Genomic DNA, 17,898 nt, shown 5'->3' with positions numbered 1-17,898 from the left:
CAGTGAAGTGTTGGGTCTGTCCCACCTGCTGTCCAGCAGCCTGAAGCTCAACACACTTCAGACGGAAGAGTGCTCCACCAGATACACAGACGACTGCATCCCACAGGTGAGACTGTATGACCACTGCTCACACACCTGCGCACCTGAGTCTTAGCAGCTGCTAACATCTGTCCACACATGTCTCACAGTGATTTCTATGGTCCTGTGTAGGAGTCTAAAGTCACTTCTAGTAATTGTTGGTTCACACCAAAGTAAAGTACAATTACTGCAATCTAAAATTGCTCCAGTAAAAAGTACAGAACTACTGCGAACAAAATGTGCTTAAAGTAAAAGTAAAGTAAAAGTACAAGCAGATAATTTATTATAATAATGCTGATACATTTTACTGTTGTAGCTGCTGCAGGTGGAGCTGGTTTTAACTACGTCAAATACACTCAGTCCAGTGGTTCCCAAACTAGGGGTCCGACCCCTCCAAAGGGTCACCAGAGAAATGTAAGAGGTCGTCAGATGATCCATGGGAAAAGAAAACAGTGTTTGATTGTGTGAGAGTGTCGGATCATTAGAAGCAGTGGTGAAGAAAGGCCGGCAGTGTTTGAGCAGTTAAAGCTAAAAATAATCATCAATTAGATCAATACTGATGTGGAAGTGATATCCCTCCTTACATCTGATCTCAGAGCAGCGTTCTGTCCTGTAAAGGATTCATCATATAACTTCCTGCCCTCTTGTGGCAGCGGCAGGTTACTGTCTCTGAAAGCTGGTGTGACTTCCAGCTGTTGAATCTACAGTTTCTGTCCCATTGACAAAGGCGGGAACTCGTCCAGCGGAGGGACAGAAACATTTTTAGGATTTTGAAGATAATCCTTGATTGTAATTCCAGGGGGACGAGGTGAGAGAGTGTGGAAGTGAGAGCGAGAGAACTGCTCTCAGTGAGAACGTCCCTGAGTCAATAGTTTTTATGGAACCAGCACCTGGTGGCCATGAGAGGAAATGCAGGTTGAGGCGCTCAGGTGGTCGGCCCGGCTCTGCTCCTCCTGACATGTTCGTATGTTGTGAGTGAGCGGTGGCAGTGAAGCGACACACAGTCTGCTCCTGAGCCGACCGAGCTCCAGACAACAGGGATTGATGCTGTGGATTAGAAAGTGCAGTAATCCCTGACCCAGCTCTCAGGCTCTGCTGCTTCTCTGGAAACACGCAGCCATCAACATGTGTCTTTAGAAATAACACACACTCACACACTCACACACTAACACACCATGTGTTTCTGTAGTATGTTTGTGTCACTGAGTGACGGAGCGGGAGAGAATGAGTTGGACACACTCTGAGTAATACGACACGTGTCCTGTGCCTAAGAGTCAGAGGCAGGTTTACACTGCAGGGATGAGCTGACTATATATAGAGCAGAGCACAAGGTTAACAGGCAGACCGACACTCAGACAGTCAACACAGCCCAACTCACTCAGGCAGCACGAGGACCTCACCGCTGGTAAGCAGTTTCCAACTTATTCTAACCATCGTCCTCGGAGGAAGAGCTGCTGAGGCGGACGCAGGTTTTTCACCAGGATGAACTTTGGATATTGAAAAAGATAATTAAGCAACATTAATAAGGATCCAAGCAGCTATTGGCTAAGAGCTGCTCTCTCTCGTGCTCCTGCTTGAGTTTTAATCAATTTGTTTACATGTCCATCATTCCTGTTGTTGATTCATCTTTAACATATTGAAATCTAAATTTTAAAGAGTGCAGGCCACAGTCATTTCAGCAGTGACGTAGAAGTTGTAGGAGGTGAGTCTCACGGCTGGACGTGCTGGTTCACGCCTGTTGTGGCTGTTTCTTTTACACGTCTATGAAAAGGTTTTTGTCCTGACGGGACTCTGCTGGATTAGATCTGCTCTGACTCCTGCCTCATTCACCACTGCTGAATTCAGTTGATGCTAATTCTGCTAAAACTGCACCTCAAATCAAAGTTTGCTCCTATTTATTTTCTGCTCACCTCTCAGGTCGGTGCAGCCGACAGCAGGTGATGCACGTCAGCGTCCGGCCTGTTCGCTCTTTGCAGAGCTGAAGTTAGAGGTTGAACCAGGAGCTCAGCAGCCAGCTGCATATTTCAGGAGAAATCCTCCAAATGTGGAGACAATACTCAAATCCTCCTTGGGTTTTACTCTTTGGATTAGCCACTCAAAAATTCAAGATGGCCACCATTTCCAAGATGGATGACATTTCAGGCAAGAAAATGTCTTTATTTTTTTTTATTTTTTTTTTAAATTCCCCCACATTTTTCTGATATGAATGATCCACGTGTCAAATCAAACATTTAAAAATTAAATGTAGTTCACTGGAAGAAATTAAACCGGTGAAAACAGTTTACCTACATTTTACAAATAAAACCCTACTGAATTAGACCAATTATAGCGAGCGACAGGCCACAAACCTCAGCAGCATAAAAAACATTTCAGTTATTTAAAATAATATTTAATGGACAATAAGAATTGTGAATTTGACATCTGCAGAGTCAGAAACATGGCGGCCATCTTTTGAAATTTCAAGTGGCTAATGGGATTTTTCAAATGAACGGCCTCAGAGGGATAAACATACCCATTTTGATCCTTGCATCCACATTTGAAAGATTATCACAGTTACCTGCTGCATTATAGTGACTGCATGACCTTTGACCTCTACATTTAAAAAGAAAAAACACAAAACAGCTGCTTTTTTTTTTAGTTTGCAAATCAGAAACAAGGAGCAGCGACGGCTCAATCCAAGAGCTGAAGCTGGTTCAGATCCTCTGTCACTAGAGGCAGAGTGAAGAGGAGACCCGTCACATGACGCCCTGTTTGTGTGTTTCAGGACTTGTATGAATACCGGTAAGCAGCAGAAGCCAGTGCTCACAGGCCAGAGGTTTAAGACCAGGAAAAGGGGTGAGTACCAGACAGAGGGTTTAGGTTTGTGTCTGAGCTGTTTGTGTTTCTCTGCACATTTCAAATGATCAGTTTATCCACCAATAAACACACACACACACACACACACACACACACACACACACACACACACACACACACACACACACACACACACACACACACACACAAAGCACAGTAGACACTGATGTCACAGACTCATTGGTGAATATCTGGAGGGAGTTCCACTGTTTCAGAGTCAGACTGAGCTGCTGAACACGGAGGGGAAATTTCCAGACGTTGCTCTGACTGACTCGTTATCAGCATTATCAGCTAAATGCTAATGTGACCAGCTCCTAACACTCAAACGCAGAGAGAGCTCCTCGCAGGAAGTTGGCACAGAGACTCGGACCATCTGACTCTCTCTGCGAAGGCCGGGTATCGTTTGACCCTGGAGTTTCAGAACTGATAAAAGCGATTTAACTTCCTGCAGAAGCATCTTGTCAGTGAACGGAGCAGCCTCAGTTTTTAAAGTGTGTGAGCAGATAGACAGGAACTTTTCCTGAAGTAAAATATAGTCTGAAACTGATAACATGATAGAATGAATAATCATCTGATTAAATCAGTGTTGTGGGTGAAAAATCCTGAGTGGATTAAGTTGAGCAGCTTAGCTCTGTGCTAGCTTTCAGCTGTGGGTTACAGGAAAGAATCAGCAGACAAAGATCTAAATATACTCTGATCGTCATGCTGGCCAGGGCGGTGTAGTACAGTACACCCAGTACACCCAGCACGAAGTACACTCAGTACACACAGTACATACAGTACACACAGTACGCACAGTACACACAGTACGCACAGTACACCCAGTACACCCAGTACACACAGTACACACAGTACGCACAGTACACACAGTAGGGAAGCAGATTTGAAGTTTTGAGTTATGGCTAAAAAGTGTTTTGTGAGGTCATTGTGACCTCGACCTTTGACCTTTAGCCACTAAAATCTGATCAGTTCATCCTTGAGTCTGAGTGAAGCTCTGCTGAGATATCGTGTCCACGAGAACGGGACAGACGCCTCTGACTGTCGCCGGAGCGGAGGCAAAAAAAACGAGTAAAACATAATTAAAATTTTTTATAAAAATGTGATTTACAGCATCACCTCACAAATGAAAAGAAAACATGTTATCTCACTTCCTCCTGATAACATCCAGTCTTCAGGGAGCTCAGAGTTCTGCTGCCTTCATCTTGTTTCTGATGCTCAACAGTCAGTGTCGGTTACTGATGTGGTCAACAATAAAACTACAGTCCCTGTGAACTGTTCCCTGGGGTGAACTGACCCTGTGAAGAATGTGTTCAAATGATGAAATAAGTTGTTGATTTTTCCTGTGAAGATAAACATATATAAACATCTAAACATCTGTATAATATGTACATATATAATCTGTAAAGATTATATATATTATATATATTATTTCTGTCAGAACGCTGCAGACGTGAAGTGAGTGAGGTGTGATGTTTCTGGTGCTGCTCTCAGATGTTGATCTGGTGCAGGGCGGGTCCAGCCTCAGGTCTTTATTGGTTTCTATTTATATTATACCTTTGGGTCACATCATGTGCAGCACATGATCCACTCACATTACTCGCATGTGGACCAGCTCCAAGTTTGTTTTTAGGATCAATTTAAAATCCTTTTATTTACCTATGAGACAAATAAAGGAGTAAAATATAACATAAACACTCATGAGTAATTAAAACACACGATGAGCTAAGAATACTTCCCACTCCACTGTGTCTCCACCTTCCTGTGTGTCTGCTCATAAACACTGGATTGGGAAGTGGAGCGGCACGTCTGACCCACACTGTTGGGAAGGAGGTGAATGGAAACCAGTGGCTGCTCTGGAGGCGGGAAACTGAATCTAAACCACTGTGGACTTCAGTCACCTGTGAGCAGTAAAGTGTAAATACATTAGAAAGCACAAAGACGTGGGTTGGCACTTCTCACCCTTCTGCCCTGATCATGTGACCCTCTGTCCTAGATGAAAAGGAGAAGTTCGAGCCGACAGTTTTTCGAGACACGATTGTTGCGGGCCTTAATGACGCGGGCGGCGACCTGGAGGCTGTAGCCAAGTTTCTGGACACCACAGGGTCACGGCTGGACTACAGACGCTATGCCGACACACTGTTCGACATCCTCATCGCAGGGAGCATGCTCGGTGAGTCCAGACGGGCTGAGGTCATCACCTGTGACCTGTGTTCATCTTTCTGTAGATGACAACATGTAATTACACTGTGATATTTATATATATATATATATATATATATATGATTAGTATTGATTTGCATTACATCATATAGCATCATTACTGTAGGAGACTCCTCCTTTAAGAAACGAGCACACAGGTCGTCTGTGCAGCAGGTTATTATGACATCATAGTTAGGTTTTGTTGCTAGGTGACATCTAGTGGTCGTAGTGATGATGATGTAGTGAGGTGGACTGTGACTCAGGAGAGCGATGTTCGATTCCCATGTGAAAGTAGCTGTTTAATGTTGTTTCTATGAACCATGACTGTACGACAAAGTTAACCACAGTTATTATTGTAACCACGACAACAAAGATTCTCTGATGTTGAGGAAGTATTTATTTTAACCCAAATCACAATCTTTTCCTAAACCTAACCAGGCCATGACCGTTATTATAGTAAGTTCTGTGATTATATTAACCACTCTCGGTACAGTCTGCATGTTTATTATTGTAACCATGACAACCGAGTTCCAGTAGGCCTGTTGCTGTAGGGGCGCTATTTCAGGAGACACTCCTATGAGTCGCCTCTGTGACATCACCCACAGGTTTCTGAAGCTCAGAGTGAGCTGCTCCACCATTGCCATCTTGGCAGTGTCTGACTCCGCCCCCTAACTCCCAGCTAATCCAAAAATGGGCAAAGAGGAGGGGCACGAGGCTTCGGTGCATACCTGTGTAATCCTCCATAACTGTAGTCCTTAATAAAATGTAAACAGGTGAGTTATATAAACAGGTGTCATGAAGGAGGAAATCAGCTCTAGAGACCAAAACAGTTTTTGTACCAGGCTGTAAACATGTTTATTTCTGCTGTAAAGTTGGACATTTTAACATGGGAGTCTATGGGGACTGACTCACTGTTGGAGCCAGACTCTAGTGGTCGTTAGAGGAACTGCAGCGTCTGCTTCTTCAGTGTTGAAGCTTCATGTTTCAGTCTGGAGGTTGCAGCTTGTATTAGAGGGTTGTTCAGGTCGGAGGACTGGTTGCAAATACTGGAATAAGTTGGTGCTTTGTCCTGACCCTCAGGACTCTTCTTCCAGGACTAGACAGCGGTCAGTGTTGTCGTCCTCACGGAGCTCTACACCGGTTCAGTCCAGGGCTGCATTGTTCACACAGACAAGGACAGAGGGATCACTGCTGGCTCTGTCAGATTAACACAGTAATTCCCTCTGATCAAACAGATCTCCTCACTAAGCACCGGAGAACTCAAGCCTTCAGCTCGGTCGTCTTCTTCTTCTTCTTGAAAAATCTGTGAATTGGCCGTCTGCTTCACAAACAAAGTACAAATACATCGACTCTGATCTTTGAACGCTTCCATGGAGATGTATAGAAACAGAATTCACTTCTCGTCTGTGTGAAGAGTTTCATTCCCTGAGCAGCAGAGATCAGGTGCAGCTCTCAGACCTGTGGTCACATACGTCAGAACCTCCCTCCATGTTGGTAGAAATCACTTACCTACAAGATTAATGAAAGACAGCCTGTCTCCATTCATGGAACCTGTGTAACCTTAGACTGATCTTAATCTGTCTGTAGTATGAGACACACACACACACACACACACACATCCTGTCCTGTAATCTGTGCTCTGCAGCTCACTCTCTGTTAAACCAATTACAGTTAAAGGTTTTACTCTCTAAACTCAGAGTTAATAATAAACAGCAGTTAGTTGATTATCCAGCCTTAGCAGGGGGTCCAGACTCTCCTCAGCATCTAAAGGAAACAGCTGAGGTGTTTCTGAAGCCTTCACACCAGGACGAGACCTCGGGGCGGACGGGAGACGTCTGGGCTTCCTTACTGAACCTGCTGTGACACGGACCTGAACACGTATCAGAAACTGACAGAGAAAATCAACCTCATTGATTATTTATCTCTGTGAGCTCTGTGTGTAAGCTCTTTTCAAAATAAGACACTTTGTTCACAGGAAATAGCAAAATAAAGGCCATGAAACAAAATACACAAATACAAACTTTACACATTTTAGAAACAAATCCCATCATGCACTGGGGTCATTTACACTCCCACCAAATTATTTTTAATACACTCAGCGAGCACATTATTAGGAACACCTGTACACGCCGTTAGCTTGAAGCGACCTAAACCTGAAAACCTTGTATCAGCCAGGTGGCCGTCACATCACAGGACAGATCATGTTCTCAATAACACGTCCTCTTCCACAGCTCCTGGAGGAACTCGCATCGATGAGGGCGACAAGACCAAGGTGACGGCGTTCTGCGTGTTCACCACGGAGGAAAGCCACGCCGCTCTACGTCTGTATGCTCAGGTACACCTGCGCATAGGGAGGAGGGGAGGGGTTCTGCTCATTATATAAACATGTTGCTTGTTACTCGGCTAATTATGCAACTGTGTGTTTTGTGACGGCAGGTTTTCAATAAGCTCATCAGACGATACAAATATCTGGAGAAGGCCTTTGAGGAGGAAATCAAAAAGGTGAAGCCTTCATGATATGTAGTGGTGACATGTTTGCATCTGTTTTCTCTATAAAGTCCACTATTATTATAAGAATACTACTAATGAAAGTGAATCGTTTACAGCTTTTAAAGCAGGTCAGGGTGTGAAATAAAGAGTCATAATAACATCTGAACATGTTCGTTCTGTTTGAAACCTTTGCTGTCACCTCGGAGCTAAACACCTGACTGAAAAATCAAAGCACAGAACTTCTTTTCCTCAGCGGCGGCGCTGTTTTTAAAGTCTTGACTCCGTTGAACTGTTTCCTTTATTTAATTTAATATCCACATTAGCATACAGTGCTATTACTAAGTCTATAAGATCAATCAAAAGCATCCCTCCAGGAAGTCGCAATAATTAACACAAGTTCATCCAATCCCTTGAAACCTCAGACCAATCACTGCAACATTTACACAAAGTTTCCTGTGAGTTGAACCAATCAGACAAGTCTGAAGGAAGCCGTGATGATGTCACCGACAGACGTGTGTGACATGAACGTCTCACATTCACCAACAAACATCACAGTTAAAGACGAGTGAAGACGTTCAGCGTGTCTTACATTAAAGGTAAAATAGTTGTGTACTGCGTGGAACATCGTGGAGGAACCACAGGTGTAGAGCTGGAGCCTCCTGAACGACGCTCCACTGCTTCTGTTCTCCAGGTGAAATAAAACATCTACAGTCACATGATCACGTTGATGTTTATCTACATTTGAAGAAGCTGCAGATCCGATCATCAATAAAGAGTCTGTCATGTAGAGCTGATAACCTGCATCAAGCAACATGCAAGAAAACATTCCACCTGAAAGATGGCGGCAGCTGCTGCGGCCTCTGAGCTGCTCAGTGATTAAATGATGAAAAGATGAAAAGACAGAAAACATCCTTTCATTCATCCTTCACTCTGATGAAACTGTTTCATAGGCAGAAATCATGGGGGGGGGGGGGGGGGGGGGGGGTTACGTTATGAATTGATGAGGTGATTCTAAAGATCTCTTGTTCTTTTCCCTGTAAGATCTTTATATTTTTATACGTTTAGATAAATTTATTTTCTCTTTAAACTTTTTAAGAAAAGCTGCTGCAGGTTCACAGTGTGTCTGTTGTTGTAGCTGCTGCTCTTCCTGAAGGCCTTCAGCGAGTCGGAGCAGACCAAGCTCGCCATGCTGACCGGCATCCTGCTGGCCAACAGCACGCTCCCACCTCCCATCATCACCGGCCTCTTCACCGAGAGCGTGGTCAAAGAAGGTACGGGGGGGGGGCATCTGTGCAGCAGCTCATTATTATCCTTATGTTTTTATTGCGTGTTGTTGTCAGCCGACATCTAGCGGCCTCTGATCTGACTCTCCCATCACACACAACTTTTTCTGTCACACGAGGAAATGTTTCTGTTAAATGAAAAGGAAAAAAACGTATTTTTTTAATGAACTTTTTTGTTTTGTGCGTCTCTTGTCAGGGATCTCTGCGCTGTTTGCTGTGAGGATGTTCAAATCATGGATCGCAGAGAAAGATGCCAATTCAGTCACCTCGTCTCTGAGGAAGGCCAACCTGGATAAAAGACTCCTGGTGAGAAAAACTCAACAGCCACTTCAACCAGCAGCATGTTTCTAAAGGACACCATTTAACTATGAGGATAAAATGAAGTGATGACATTTCATACCCAAAATGTCAAAGGTCAACTTCACTGTGACATCATAATGTTCTGTAAAAACACCTCTGGTCATTATTCACCACTCAGACTAGTTCCAGGTCACTTCCTGTTTATCTAGAGTCAGAGAAAATATAAGATATGAACCATTGGTGTGAAATTTTGTCATAACCGTGAAGCCTTGAGTTATGGCTAAAAAATGTTTTGTGAGGTCACACTGACCTTGACCTTTGACCTTTAGCCACTAAAATCTAATCAGTTCCTCCTTGAGTCCGAGTGAATTTGTTTGGTAAATTTGAAGAAGTTCCATCAAGGCGTTAAAAAAATAAATAAAATAAAACACCAGCTGGATGTTTCTCAGTCCGGCCAACTGACGCTGACGCTGACGCTGACGCTGACACTGACACTGTGTGTGACCCAGCAGGCTGAGAGGAGGAGCTGTGACGTCTTATCATTTCTAACGCAGTGGCTCTTATTTTGTTGATCACTGCAGGAGCTGTTTCCAGCCAGTAAACAGAACGTGGAGCATTTCTCTAAATACTTCAATGAAGCCGGGCTCAAGGAGCTGTCTGACTTCCTGCATGTGCAGCAGAGTCTGGGGACCCGCAAAGAGCTGCAGAGGGAACTGCAGGAACGCCTGTCCCAGCAGTGTCCCATCAGAGAGGTAAAGACAGCACCGTCAGCTCTATCAGTGTCACAGACAGTGTGCCGGGCCGTACTATGTGTGTGTGTGTGTGTGTTCAGATGGTGGTGTACGTGAAGGAGGAGATGAAGAGGAACGAGCTGCAGGAGCAGGCAGTGATCGGCTTGTTGTGGACGTGCCTGATGAACGCTGTGGAGTGGAACAAGAAGGAGGAGCTGGTGACGGAGCAGGCGCTCAAACACCTCAAAGTAGGTCACACACAGCTGAGCGCACCGCTGCACAGGTCGACACGGAGTCCGTCATCGGCACGTACATTCAGGGATAGAACCCGTCGAGTGATTGGCTCGTCGTGCTCCATACGTGCTCCGGCTTCACAATGAACAGGAAGCAGGTAGAACACGTCGTGTCTCAGTCACTGTTCGATATCAACCACGTCCTCCAACCTGAACGACCTCACAGGTCGTTTTCTTAAACCCTCTGATACGACCCAGAGGAGCGTCTCCTGAAATAGCGCCTCTACGCCGCCATGCGTACCGGACCTCGGTTGTCACGGCGGCGTACCAACCGTCGCCGTGGTTACTATGATAGCGGTCGTGGCTTGGTTGGGTTTAGGAAAAGAAGGGGATTTGGGTTAACCCTCTGGGGTCAAAGGTCATTTTCTCGATTTCTACATTATTTCTTAAATTCACCTTTTAAAGGAAACGTACTTATAAAATAAAACTCAAGTGATAATATCACAGTTTTCAGATCAGTCTCAGCTCCTGTCTGTCGTACAGCAAACACGTCATTCAGCCTAAATGCAGAAAAATTGAAGCCTGGTTTTTGAAATTCTCCAAATCTCTCGTCTTATCATAATAATAATGCAGTTTATGAGTAAAATAGTAGATAAATAGATAATAAATGCTTAGAAGGAAATTTTGTGGGAGTGTCGTCAGTCGCTCTTTAACCAGATGTTGGAAGCTGCGAGTCTCGTATGATCGACAGACTCTAACATTTAAACCATATTTCTACACCGTCTCATCACAAAGATATTAATAGAAACATCCATCGACCTCAAGGGGTTAAAATAACTTTCTCAACATCAGACGATCTTCGTTGTCATGGTTACAACATTCAACAGTTATGTTCATCCACCACCGCCTCCTGTCTCTCTTTATCCTACGTCACTGCACGTTTCCCTTCGCTCCTGTCATCATTACCACAACCACTAGATGTCGCCTAGCAACAAAGCCTCACTATGATGTCATAATAACCTGCTGCACAGACGAGCTGTGGGCCTCCCACAGGTGGTCTGCAGGTGTTCAGGGTGTGTGCTCTCTCTCTTTAGCACTACGCTCCTCTGCTGGCAGTGTTCAGCACTCAGGGTCAGTCTGAGCTGGTGCTGCTGCTGAAGATCCAGGAGTACTGCTACGACAACATCCACTTCATGAAGTCCTTCTCTAAGATAGTGGTGCTCTTCTACAAAGGTCAGCGCCTCACACACCCTCATCTCTGCTCCAGCTGTTTCTGTCCAGATGTGTTGTCTGTGGCGTCTCTCGGTGCTGACGCTTCTCTCTCTGATCTCAGCTGACGTCCTGAGTGAGGAGGCCATCCTGAAGTGGTACAAAGACGCCCACGCTGCGAAAGGGAAGAGTGTCTTCTTAGAGCAGATGAAGAAGTTTGTGGAGTGGCTCCAGAACGCTGAAGAAGGTAATAACCACGAGTTCTTTTATTTCCTGTCAGGAGCCTCTTTATCATAACTTCATAATTACTGCAAAAATATTTCTTTTTTCACGACGGGGGTTTAAAAAGAAACTTGGTTCCACTTTATAATCCGACTCCCCTTGTAAAGGATTTATGGATGGTTTTAACTAGTTTATTAATTAGCTTAACACTTTGTAAATCATTTATAAGCTTTTATAAGACATTAGATAAAAATGGCAACAGTGACCATGTTGTATGTTTTTCTACGTTATCCTCATGTATGAACATGAACAACTTTAATGATTTAGTAGAAGAGACAATCATGATAACAGGACCCATAATTACATTCAATCATTTATGACTGAGAATCCTGATTATTTTTGGTTAAAACAATGACATAGTAACTCACAATAAGATAAGTCAAAACTAGGACTCACGTCTCTTATAATCACCACTATGATAGTATTTCATCATCACTCAGAAGGTCAAATGTGTGATGATTATTGTTTTACTCAGGGATAACATTTCCAAGTTTTATTTTATCGTCTGAGTAGAGATCAGCTTCTAAACCTACAGGCTCTTATTTTGACGGTCAGTAGCTGTAACTGTCAGTGTAACCAGCAGGTGGAGCTGTCAGCTCACTCGCCTCTTGTCCACAGAGTCGGAGTCGGAGGGGGAGGAGGGCTGAAGGAGGACTTCCTGTAGTCTGAGTCCTGACTGTGCAGCAGATAGGTAACATGTAGTGTATCCTCCACCTGAGCTGAGGTGGAGGCCCTCCACCCACAACGACCACAGACCCGCTCCTCCTGAAGCAGCCGAACACCGCCGTGCAACCAGGAAGTCTCAGCACGCTCTCCGTCTGTGACGGTGTCCAGCAATGGGAGCGTGACCTCCGCAGTAGATGTACACGTGTTTTAGTGCACACTCAAGTGAGTTTTATAAAAACACTTGTGTATTTAACTCATCTTTTTATGAATAAACTGGTTTTATATGTACATGTGTTTTCCTCTTTGTAAACCCAGTCACTGACGATCTGACGGATCTCTTCACCGCTCACTGTTGCTGTGGTTACCGGTTCACATTTGTGATCTTTAACCATAAAATCAAAAACAGGAATAATGCAAAAATAAGAGAGGATAATACAGACTTACCCTGAATAATAATATAACACACTGGTTCTCAACCTTTTCCAACTTATGACCGTCCTGAAAATCTCTCGCCCACATCCCGCCTCGTAACTAAATATTTGGTATTGTTTAGCAAATTATTTATCGGCCCACTTGCAGCACCTTGCAGTCTGGTTGGTGGAGGAAACAACGACGAGGAGGTGATCTATATTTAAAATAACTAGAGTCACCTCCTCGTGGTCGTATCCCTCCGCTACTCAGACTAGTTCCAGGTAACATCCTGTTTATCCAGAGTCAGAGAAAATATAAAATATGAAGTACAGTGCAGTTCATGGGGCACCGGCACACAGGTTGGGTCAACTGATATGATAAATTAAGCTAGGCTAACCATGCTAACTCGAGGAAATGATGTTGATCAAGCTTCTCTGTTTGACCTTCAACACAACATAAAACTATAACGATAACAAACTAAATCTATTTTCTGATGCAGCAGCTCACATGTTCGATATAAGATGATATTTAATACATGAGGAAGGTTTGTGCTGCAGAGCATCAGATAACGCACAGCACCTGTAACCTGCCACACTAGCATTTACTATCATCGTGTTAGCAGCAGCTCATGGCAGAGCACTTTATCACAGACTGACTGTCAGACTTCAGAAAGACTTGAAATTCATCCGAATTTTAGTTCTTGACTATCTTAAGCTGGACTGTGGTACAATGAATTCTGGGTAGAATTCATCCGCCATTCAGACTAGTTTCAGGTTACATCCCTGTTTATCCAGTCAAAATATGAACCATTTGTGTGAAATGAAGTTTTGAGTAATGGCTAAAAAGCCTTTGACATTTGACCCCCAAAGTCTAATCAGTTCATCCTTGAGTCTAAATGAACATTTATGCAAAATTTGAAGGGATTCCCTTCAGGGGTTCTGGAGATATTGTGTTCAAAAGGCCAAAATCATGTTTTCTGAGGTCCCTGTGACCTTGACCTTTGACCCCCAAATCTAATCAGTTTGTCCTTGAGTACAAGTGAATGTTTTTACCAAATTTGAATAAGTTTCCTTAAGACATTACTGAGATATTGCGTTCACAAGGACAAAACTGCATTTTGTGAGGTCACCGTGACCTTTGACCTTTGGCCACCAAAATCTAATCAGTTCATCCTTTAGTCCAAGTGAATGTTTGTGCCAAATTTGTTCCGTCAAGGTGTTTCTGAGATCTCGTGTCCATGAGACTGTGACAAACGGACGGACAACCTAAAAACAATATGGCGCCGGCGCTGACTGTCAGGAATTTAAAAAAATTTAAAAATAAAAATGATTTGGAACAAAAATTCTTTCTCCTCTCTTTCTCTCCATAACGATGTTAGCAAACCACAGATTATGAGCCATGTTTTCCTGTTTCTTGTCGGGCGCTACTTATCAGCGCAGGTGTCATTGATTGTTACCATGGAAACGAGAAGCTGAGGGCAGGTGTGACCCAGAGAGGACGGCGCTCTCTGCAGGTCAACAGGGTGTCTGATGAATCATGAATGAAGTGTAACGTGAGACAGGATCAACAGACAAACAGCGTCTCCAACTGGACCGGACCGGTCCTGTTCCGGTCTACCGGACCGGTCCTGTTCCGGTAGACCGGACCGGTCCTGCTCAGGTAGACCGGACCGGTCCTGCTCAGGTAGACCAGCTGATCCGGATTCTTTCTGGAAGATTTTCGGGGGAGATAACAGGACGTTTCTGTAGCCAATCAGCAGGCCGGGAGCCCCGAAGCCCGTCCCTAACTGAGTCATACGCCAAACAGGCGGCAAGTTAAAGTAGATGACCACACTAAAACCGGACGTTGTCTTCAAAATAAAAGCATGGGGTTTCCAGGCGACGTGAATTCATAACATTTCATACCGTCGATGTGAGTATTTAGTATTTAATCACTGATGGTTAATATAAATTACAGCTAACACGAGGAAAAGAATCTGCTCCACGTCACTCTGTCACAATATTTTATCTTTATAATGAAATCTGTTCTTCCTGTTGTTACAGTGACATTTTAATACCAAGATATTTTCTTCTTGTTAAAGCAACAAACCAACGTATCGCCTTACACAAAGAAGAGGAAGCTCAATATGAGTTGCTGTGTTGGTTTAATAAGGATATATTTATATATGTATAGCTATATATGTAGATTTAATCTGTATCTCTAACAGAAGTGATGATGATGATGATGATGATGCGCAGACGTGATTCCGTGGAAGACGTCAAGGAACCAGATGTTGAGGTTTATGTCACCAGTAACAGGTAGAGTAACCAGCTGACTCTACCTGCATTTCACCTGAACACACCAGCATGAGTCACCACATGTTTTACCCTGAGCATTAAAGCAAATGTTAATATGATTATGAAATATTTGGGTTTTATTTAAATGGGGAAAATGAAAAATAAAGTGTTTTATTTCCCTTCCCTGGTGGATAATACTAACTCCCTTGTTTATTTTTTTATTTTTTTATTTGTTTATATTGCAGTCAAACATAAATTAGAAACTGGTAAACTAAAGTCTTACAGTTTTATTTCCATTCCTTGGTGCTATACTATACCAATCTAACTCCTTCATTTATATATTTGTTTGTTTGTTTGTGTTGTCAAATCTAAATATTTAAATATTACACACACACACACACACACACACACATATATATATACTGAGGTCATGATGGAGTGAGCTCAGCGGTGTCCTACTGTAAGTCAACGTATCATAGACTGCACTGCGGAAGTGACAAATGACATGCTTTAATTTTGAAGGATGCCTAACTTCCGCCGCACCGCTGTGTGACTACGTGTACTTGACGCTCGGAGCTCGGCTCAGTCCAGGTTCGACCTGCCGCGGAGCGACCGTCTCTTCCAGCGGGAGGTTGTGTTTGTCTGGAGCCGACACCGTTCACCGTCTATCGGGCTGACTGTCTCCCCTGAGCAGGATGGGCTGTGCCGGATTCACCTGCTCCAAACACGCGCTGTGCGCGCTCAACATCCTCTATGTGGTGAGTGTCATCTTCCTCCATATGGATCACTGTGCTGCTCCTCATCCGCAGATCCAGTGATGAGGTCAGGGACTGTCTGTGGCGGGAGGGGAGATGCTGGCTGTAGTCAGGCCTGAAACGAATGAGATCTGAGAGTCCAGCTGTTCGGCTTTAATGTGTGTTCTTCCGCCACAGCAGAGGACGTCGCGTCCGCCTGTGAGGGCGCTTATCACCGCTGAGCACAGGTGTGTATGTGGCCAGCGGCGGGGCCTCACCGGGGCCTCTCCGGGGCCTCACCGGGGCCTCACCGGGGCCTGGACACAGACCCTTCAGTCTTCAGTCCCACTGAGCCTGTGCTGTAAAATGTTTCCTGCTGGTGTGGAGGAAACTTGTTTGATGATGATGTCATCACGTTCATATATATTGGAGGACAGCTGGACATTTTATTTGCAATTAATGAAAGGATATTATGAAGTTACAGTAACCGCTGATACACAGATAGAAGATATTAAAAGTCATAAATGCACTAATACATTTATAAGAAGGTAATTTATAGTGAACGGAAAATAACGTGAATTCTCAATTTTATAAAATTCAACGGAAAACATCGACGCTTCTTGTTTACTTGTTTATTTATTTATTTATTTCTATCTCTGTGCGACTTTTTAACTTTCCTGTTTTTGCTTCTACATAAATGTATTGATTTATTTGCTGATATATATTTTATGTGATACTACATGATGGACGATAACACAGAGAGACTTGTTTGTGACGTCTGTTTATATTTGAAAGTGACTCAAGTTGTTTTAATAAAGATGGTTCAAAAAAACAAACAAAAAAAAAAACACCTGAACATTTTTATTGAGTGACAGATGAACCAGAGTCACTGAGTAGATCTGAACTTCACTGGCTTCTAACAGAACAGATGTTTTCCAGAACATTCAGTGTATCCAGAGGTGAACAGCTGCAGCAGGTGAACACAGCCAGCTGCACCTGACTGTCTCACACTGTCTGTGGTCATGTCCACACACACACACACACACACACACACACACACACAGCTGCGACAGAGATTAGAGAGACGGATCAACACTGAGTGATGAATGTGTACGTAACAGCTGTTACAGATGTGTAGTGTCTGTGTGTCCGTCCTGCAGATGGTCAGTCTGCTGATGATCGGCATCGCGGCGTGGGGGAAGTGGTTCGGTCTGGTCTCCAGCTTCCAGGTGGTGGGGGGCGTCATCGGTGTGGGGGTGTTCCTCTTCTTCGTGGCCCTGGCCGGTCTCATCGGGGCCATGAAGCATCACCAGGTCCTGCTCTTCTTCGTATCCTTCACCAGCTGCTGGGTGATATCACCCAGAACATGTCAGGGGTCTCCCTTCACCTGCTGTGACATCACTGATCGGGGTGTGGCCACTAGCTTGATTTGATTATTGATGACGCTGTCAGAGCAAAAACACTCCTAAAGGGACAAGTCGACAAAAAAGCAGGTTTAACAAACTCTGACCCTGATAAATCAGCTCTGAGTTAAAACCAAGTACATGAGGAATATGAGAAGCCGTCATCAATGGATCTCCATGGCAACAGGTAATGAAGAGCAGAGCCTCCATTTTAATCCAGTGGAGCCAGAAAGATGAACGTGTGACTTTAAAGCAGGTTTATCTTTAACTTTATTCAACGTCGTCCACGAGACACGTTATCAGGCTTTTATTTTCTTAATGTAAAGAGCTACTGTGTATAGATATAGATGAAACAGATCGGACAGACGTTTATAGATGTAGATGAAACAGATCGGACAGACGTTTATAGATATAGATGAAACGGATGAGAGGAAGCACAAATACGTGTAGTGTTACAGCCTTACAGCACTCAGCCCTCTCTTCCTCAGTGTTTTGGAAAATCCATTTTCCATTCATGTATGCATGAGCTGCATCGTGTTTCCTTCCTCAGTCAGTCTGTGTGTGCAGGTGTACAGGTGTGCAGGTGTACAGGTGTGCAGGAGGTTGTGTACCTGTTGTCGTTCCTTGACAGTGAAGCTCAGTACATGATCGTCCTGTTCATGGTGTTCATTGTGCAGTTCTCTGTGTCCAGCGCCTGTCTGGCCATCAACAGAGAGCAGCAGGTAAGAGCAACACCTTCACTCTAAC

The 17,898-nt window shown here is 44.0% G+C and overlaps 2 protein-coding genes across 4 annotated transcripts in view; both read left to right on the top strand.

Annotated features, from left to right (window-relative positions):
* Positions 1 to 3: 3 nt before the first annotated feature.
* On the top strand, positions 4 to 12,615 carry bzw2 (basic leucine zipper and W2 domains 2). Of its 3 annotated transcripts, none has more exons than XM_056398522.1 (12): positions 4 to 106; positions 2,843 to 2,913; positions 4,928 to 5,104; positions 7,365 to 7,468; positions 7,570 to 7,635; positions 8,759 to 8,894; positions 9,103 to 9,212; positions 9,788 to 9,958; positions 10,039 to 10,185; positions 11,265 to 11,403; positions 11,504 to 11,626; positions 12,280 to 12,615. In XM_056398522.1, the coding sequence occupies exons 2-12, from the start codon at positions 2,850 to 2,852 to the stop codon at positions 12,306 to 12,308; spliced, it is 1,266 nt and encodes a 421-aa protein (XP_056254497.1). In that variant the 5' UTR covers positions 4 to 106; positions 2,843 to 2,849; the 3' UTR covers positions 12,309 to 12,615. The 3 variants fall into 3 exon arrangements, with proteins under 3 accessions (XP_056254497.1, XP_056254494.1, XP_056254498.1); XM_056398519.1 differs by lacking the exon at positions 4 to 106 and adding an exon at positions 474 to 492; XM_056398523.1 differs by lacking the exon at positions 4 to 106 and adding an exon at positions 1,427 to 1,483.
* Positions 12,616 to 15,568: 2,953 nt separating this feature from the next.
* tspan13b (tetraspanin 13b) overlaps positions 15,569 to 17,898 on the top strand; it is a 6,325-nt gene continuing 3,995 nt past the window's right edge. Inside the window, exons 1-3 of the mRNA XM_056399943.1 lie at positions 15,569 to 15,772; positions 16,909 to 17,076; positions 17,793 to 17,873. Of these exons, the coding sequence (XP_056255918.1) occupies positions 15,710 to 15,772; positions 16,909 to 17,076; positions 17,793 to 17,873 (312 nt within the window). The 5' untranslated portion in view covers positions 15,569 to 15,709. The remainder of the gene's footprint in view (positions 15,773 to 16,908; positions 17,077 to 17,792; positions 17,874 to 17,898) is intronic.

Source organism: Seriola aureovittata, chromosome 16 (assembly GCF_021018895.1).
Source record: "Seriola aureovittata isolate HTS-2021-v1 ecotype China chromosome 16, ASM2101889v1, whole genome shotgun sequence".
Lineage (NCBI taxonomy): Eukaryota > Metazoa > Chordata > Actinopteri > Carangiformes > Carangidae > Seriola > Seriola aureovittata.
Note: the sequence above shows the minus strand (reverse complement) of the source record. Positions and strands in the feature narration are given on the sequence as shown.

Coding starts and splice junctions, on each gene's coding strand:
- bzw2 (XM_056398519.1), top strand. Junction 8,895..9,102: donor CGAGAGCGTGGTCAAAGAAG/GTACGGGGGGGG, acceptor GTCTCTTGTCAG/GGATCTCTGCGCTGTTTGCT. Junction 11,627..12,279: donor GCTCCAGAACGCTGAAGAAG/GTAATAACCACG, acceptor TCTTGTCCACAG/AGTCGGAGTCGGAGGGGGAG.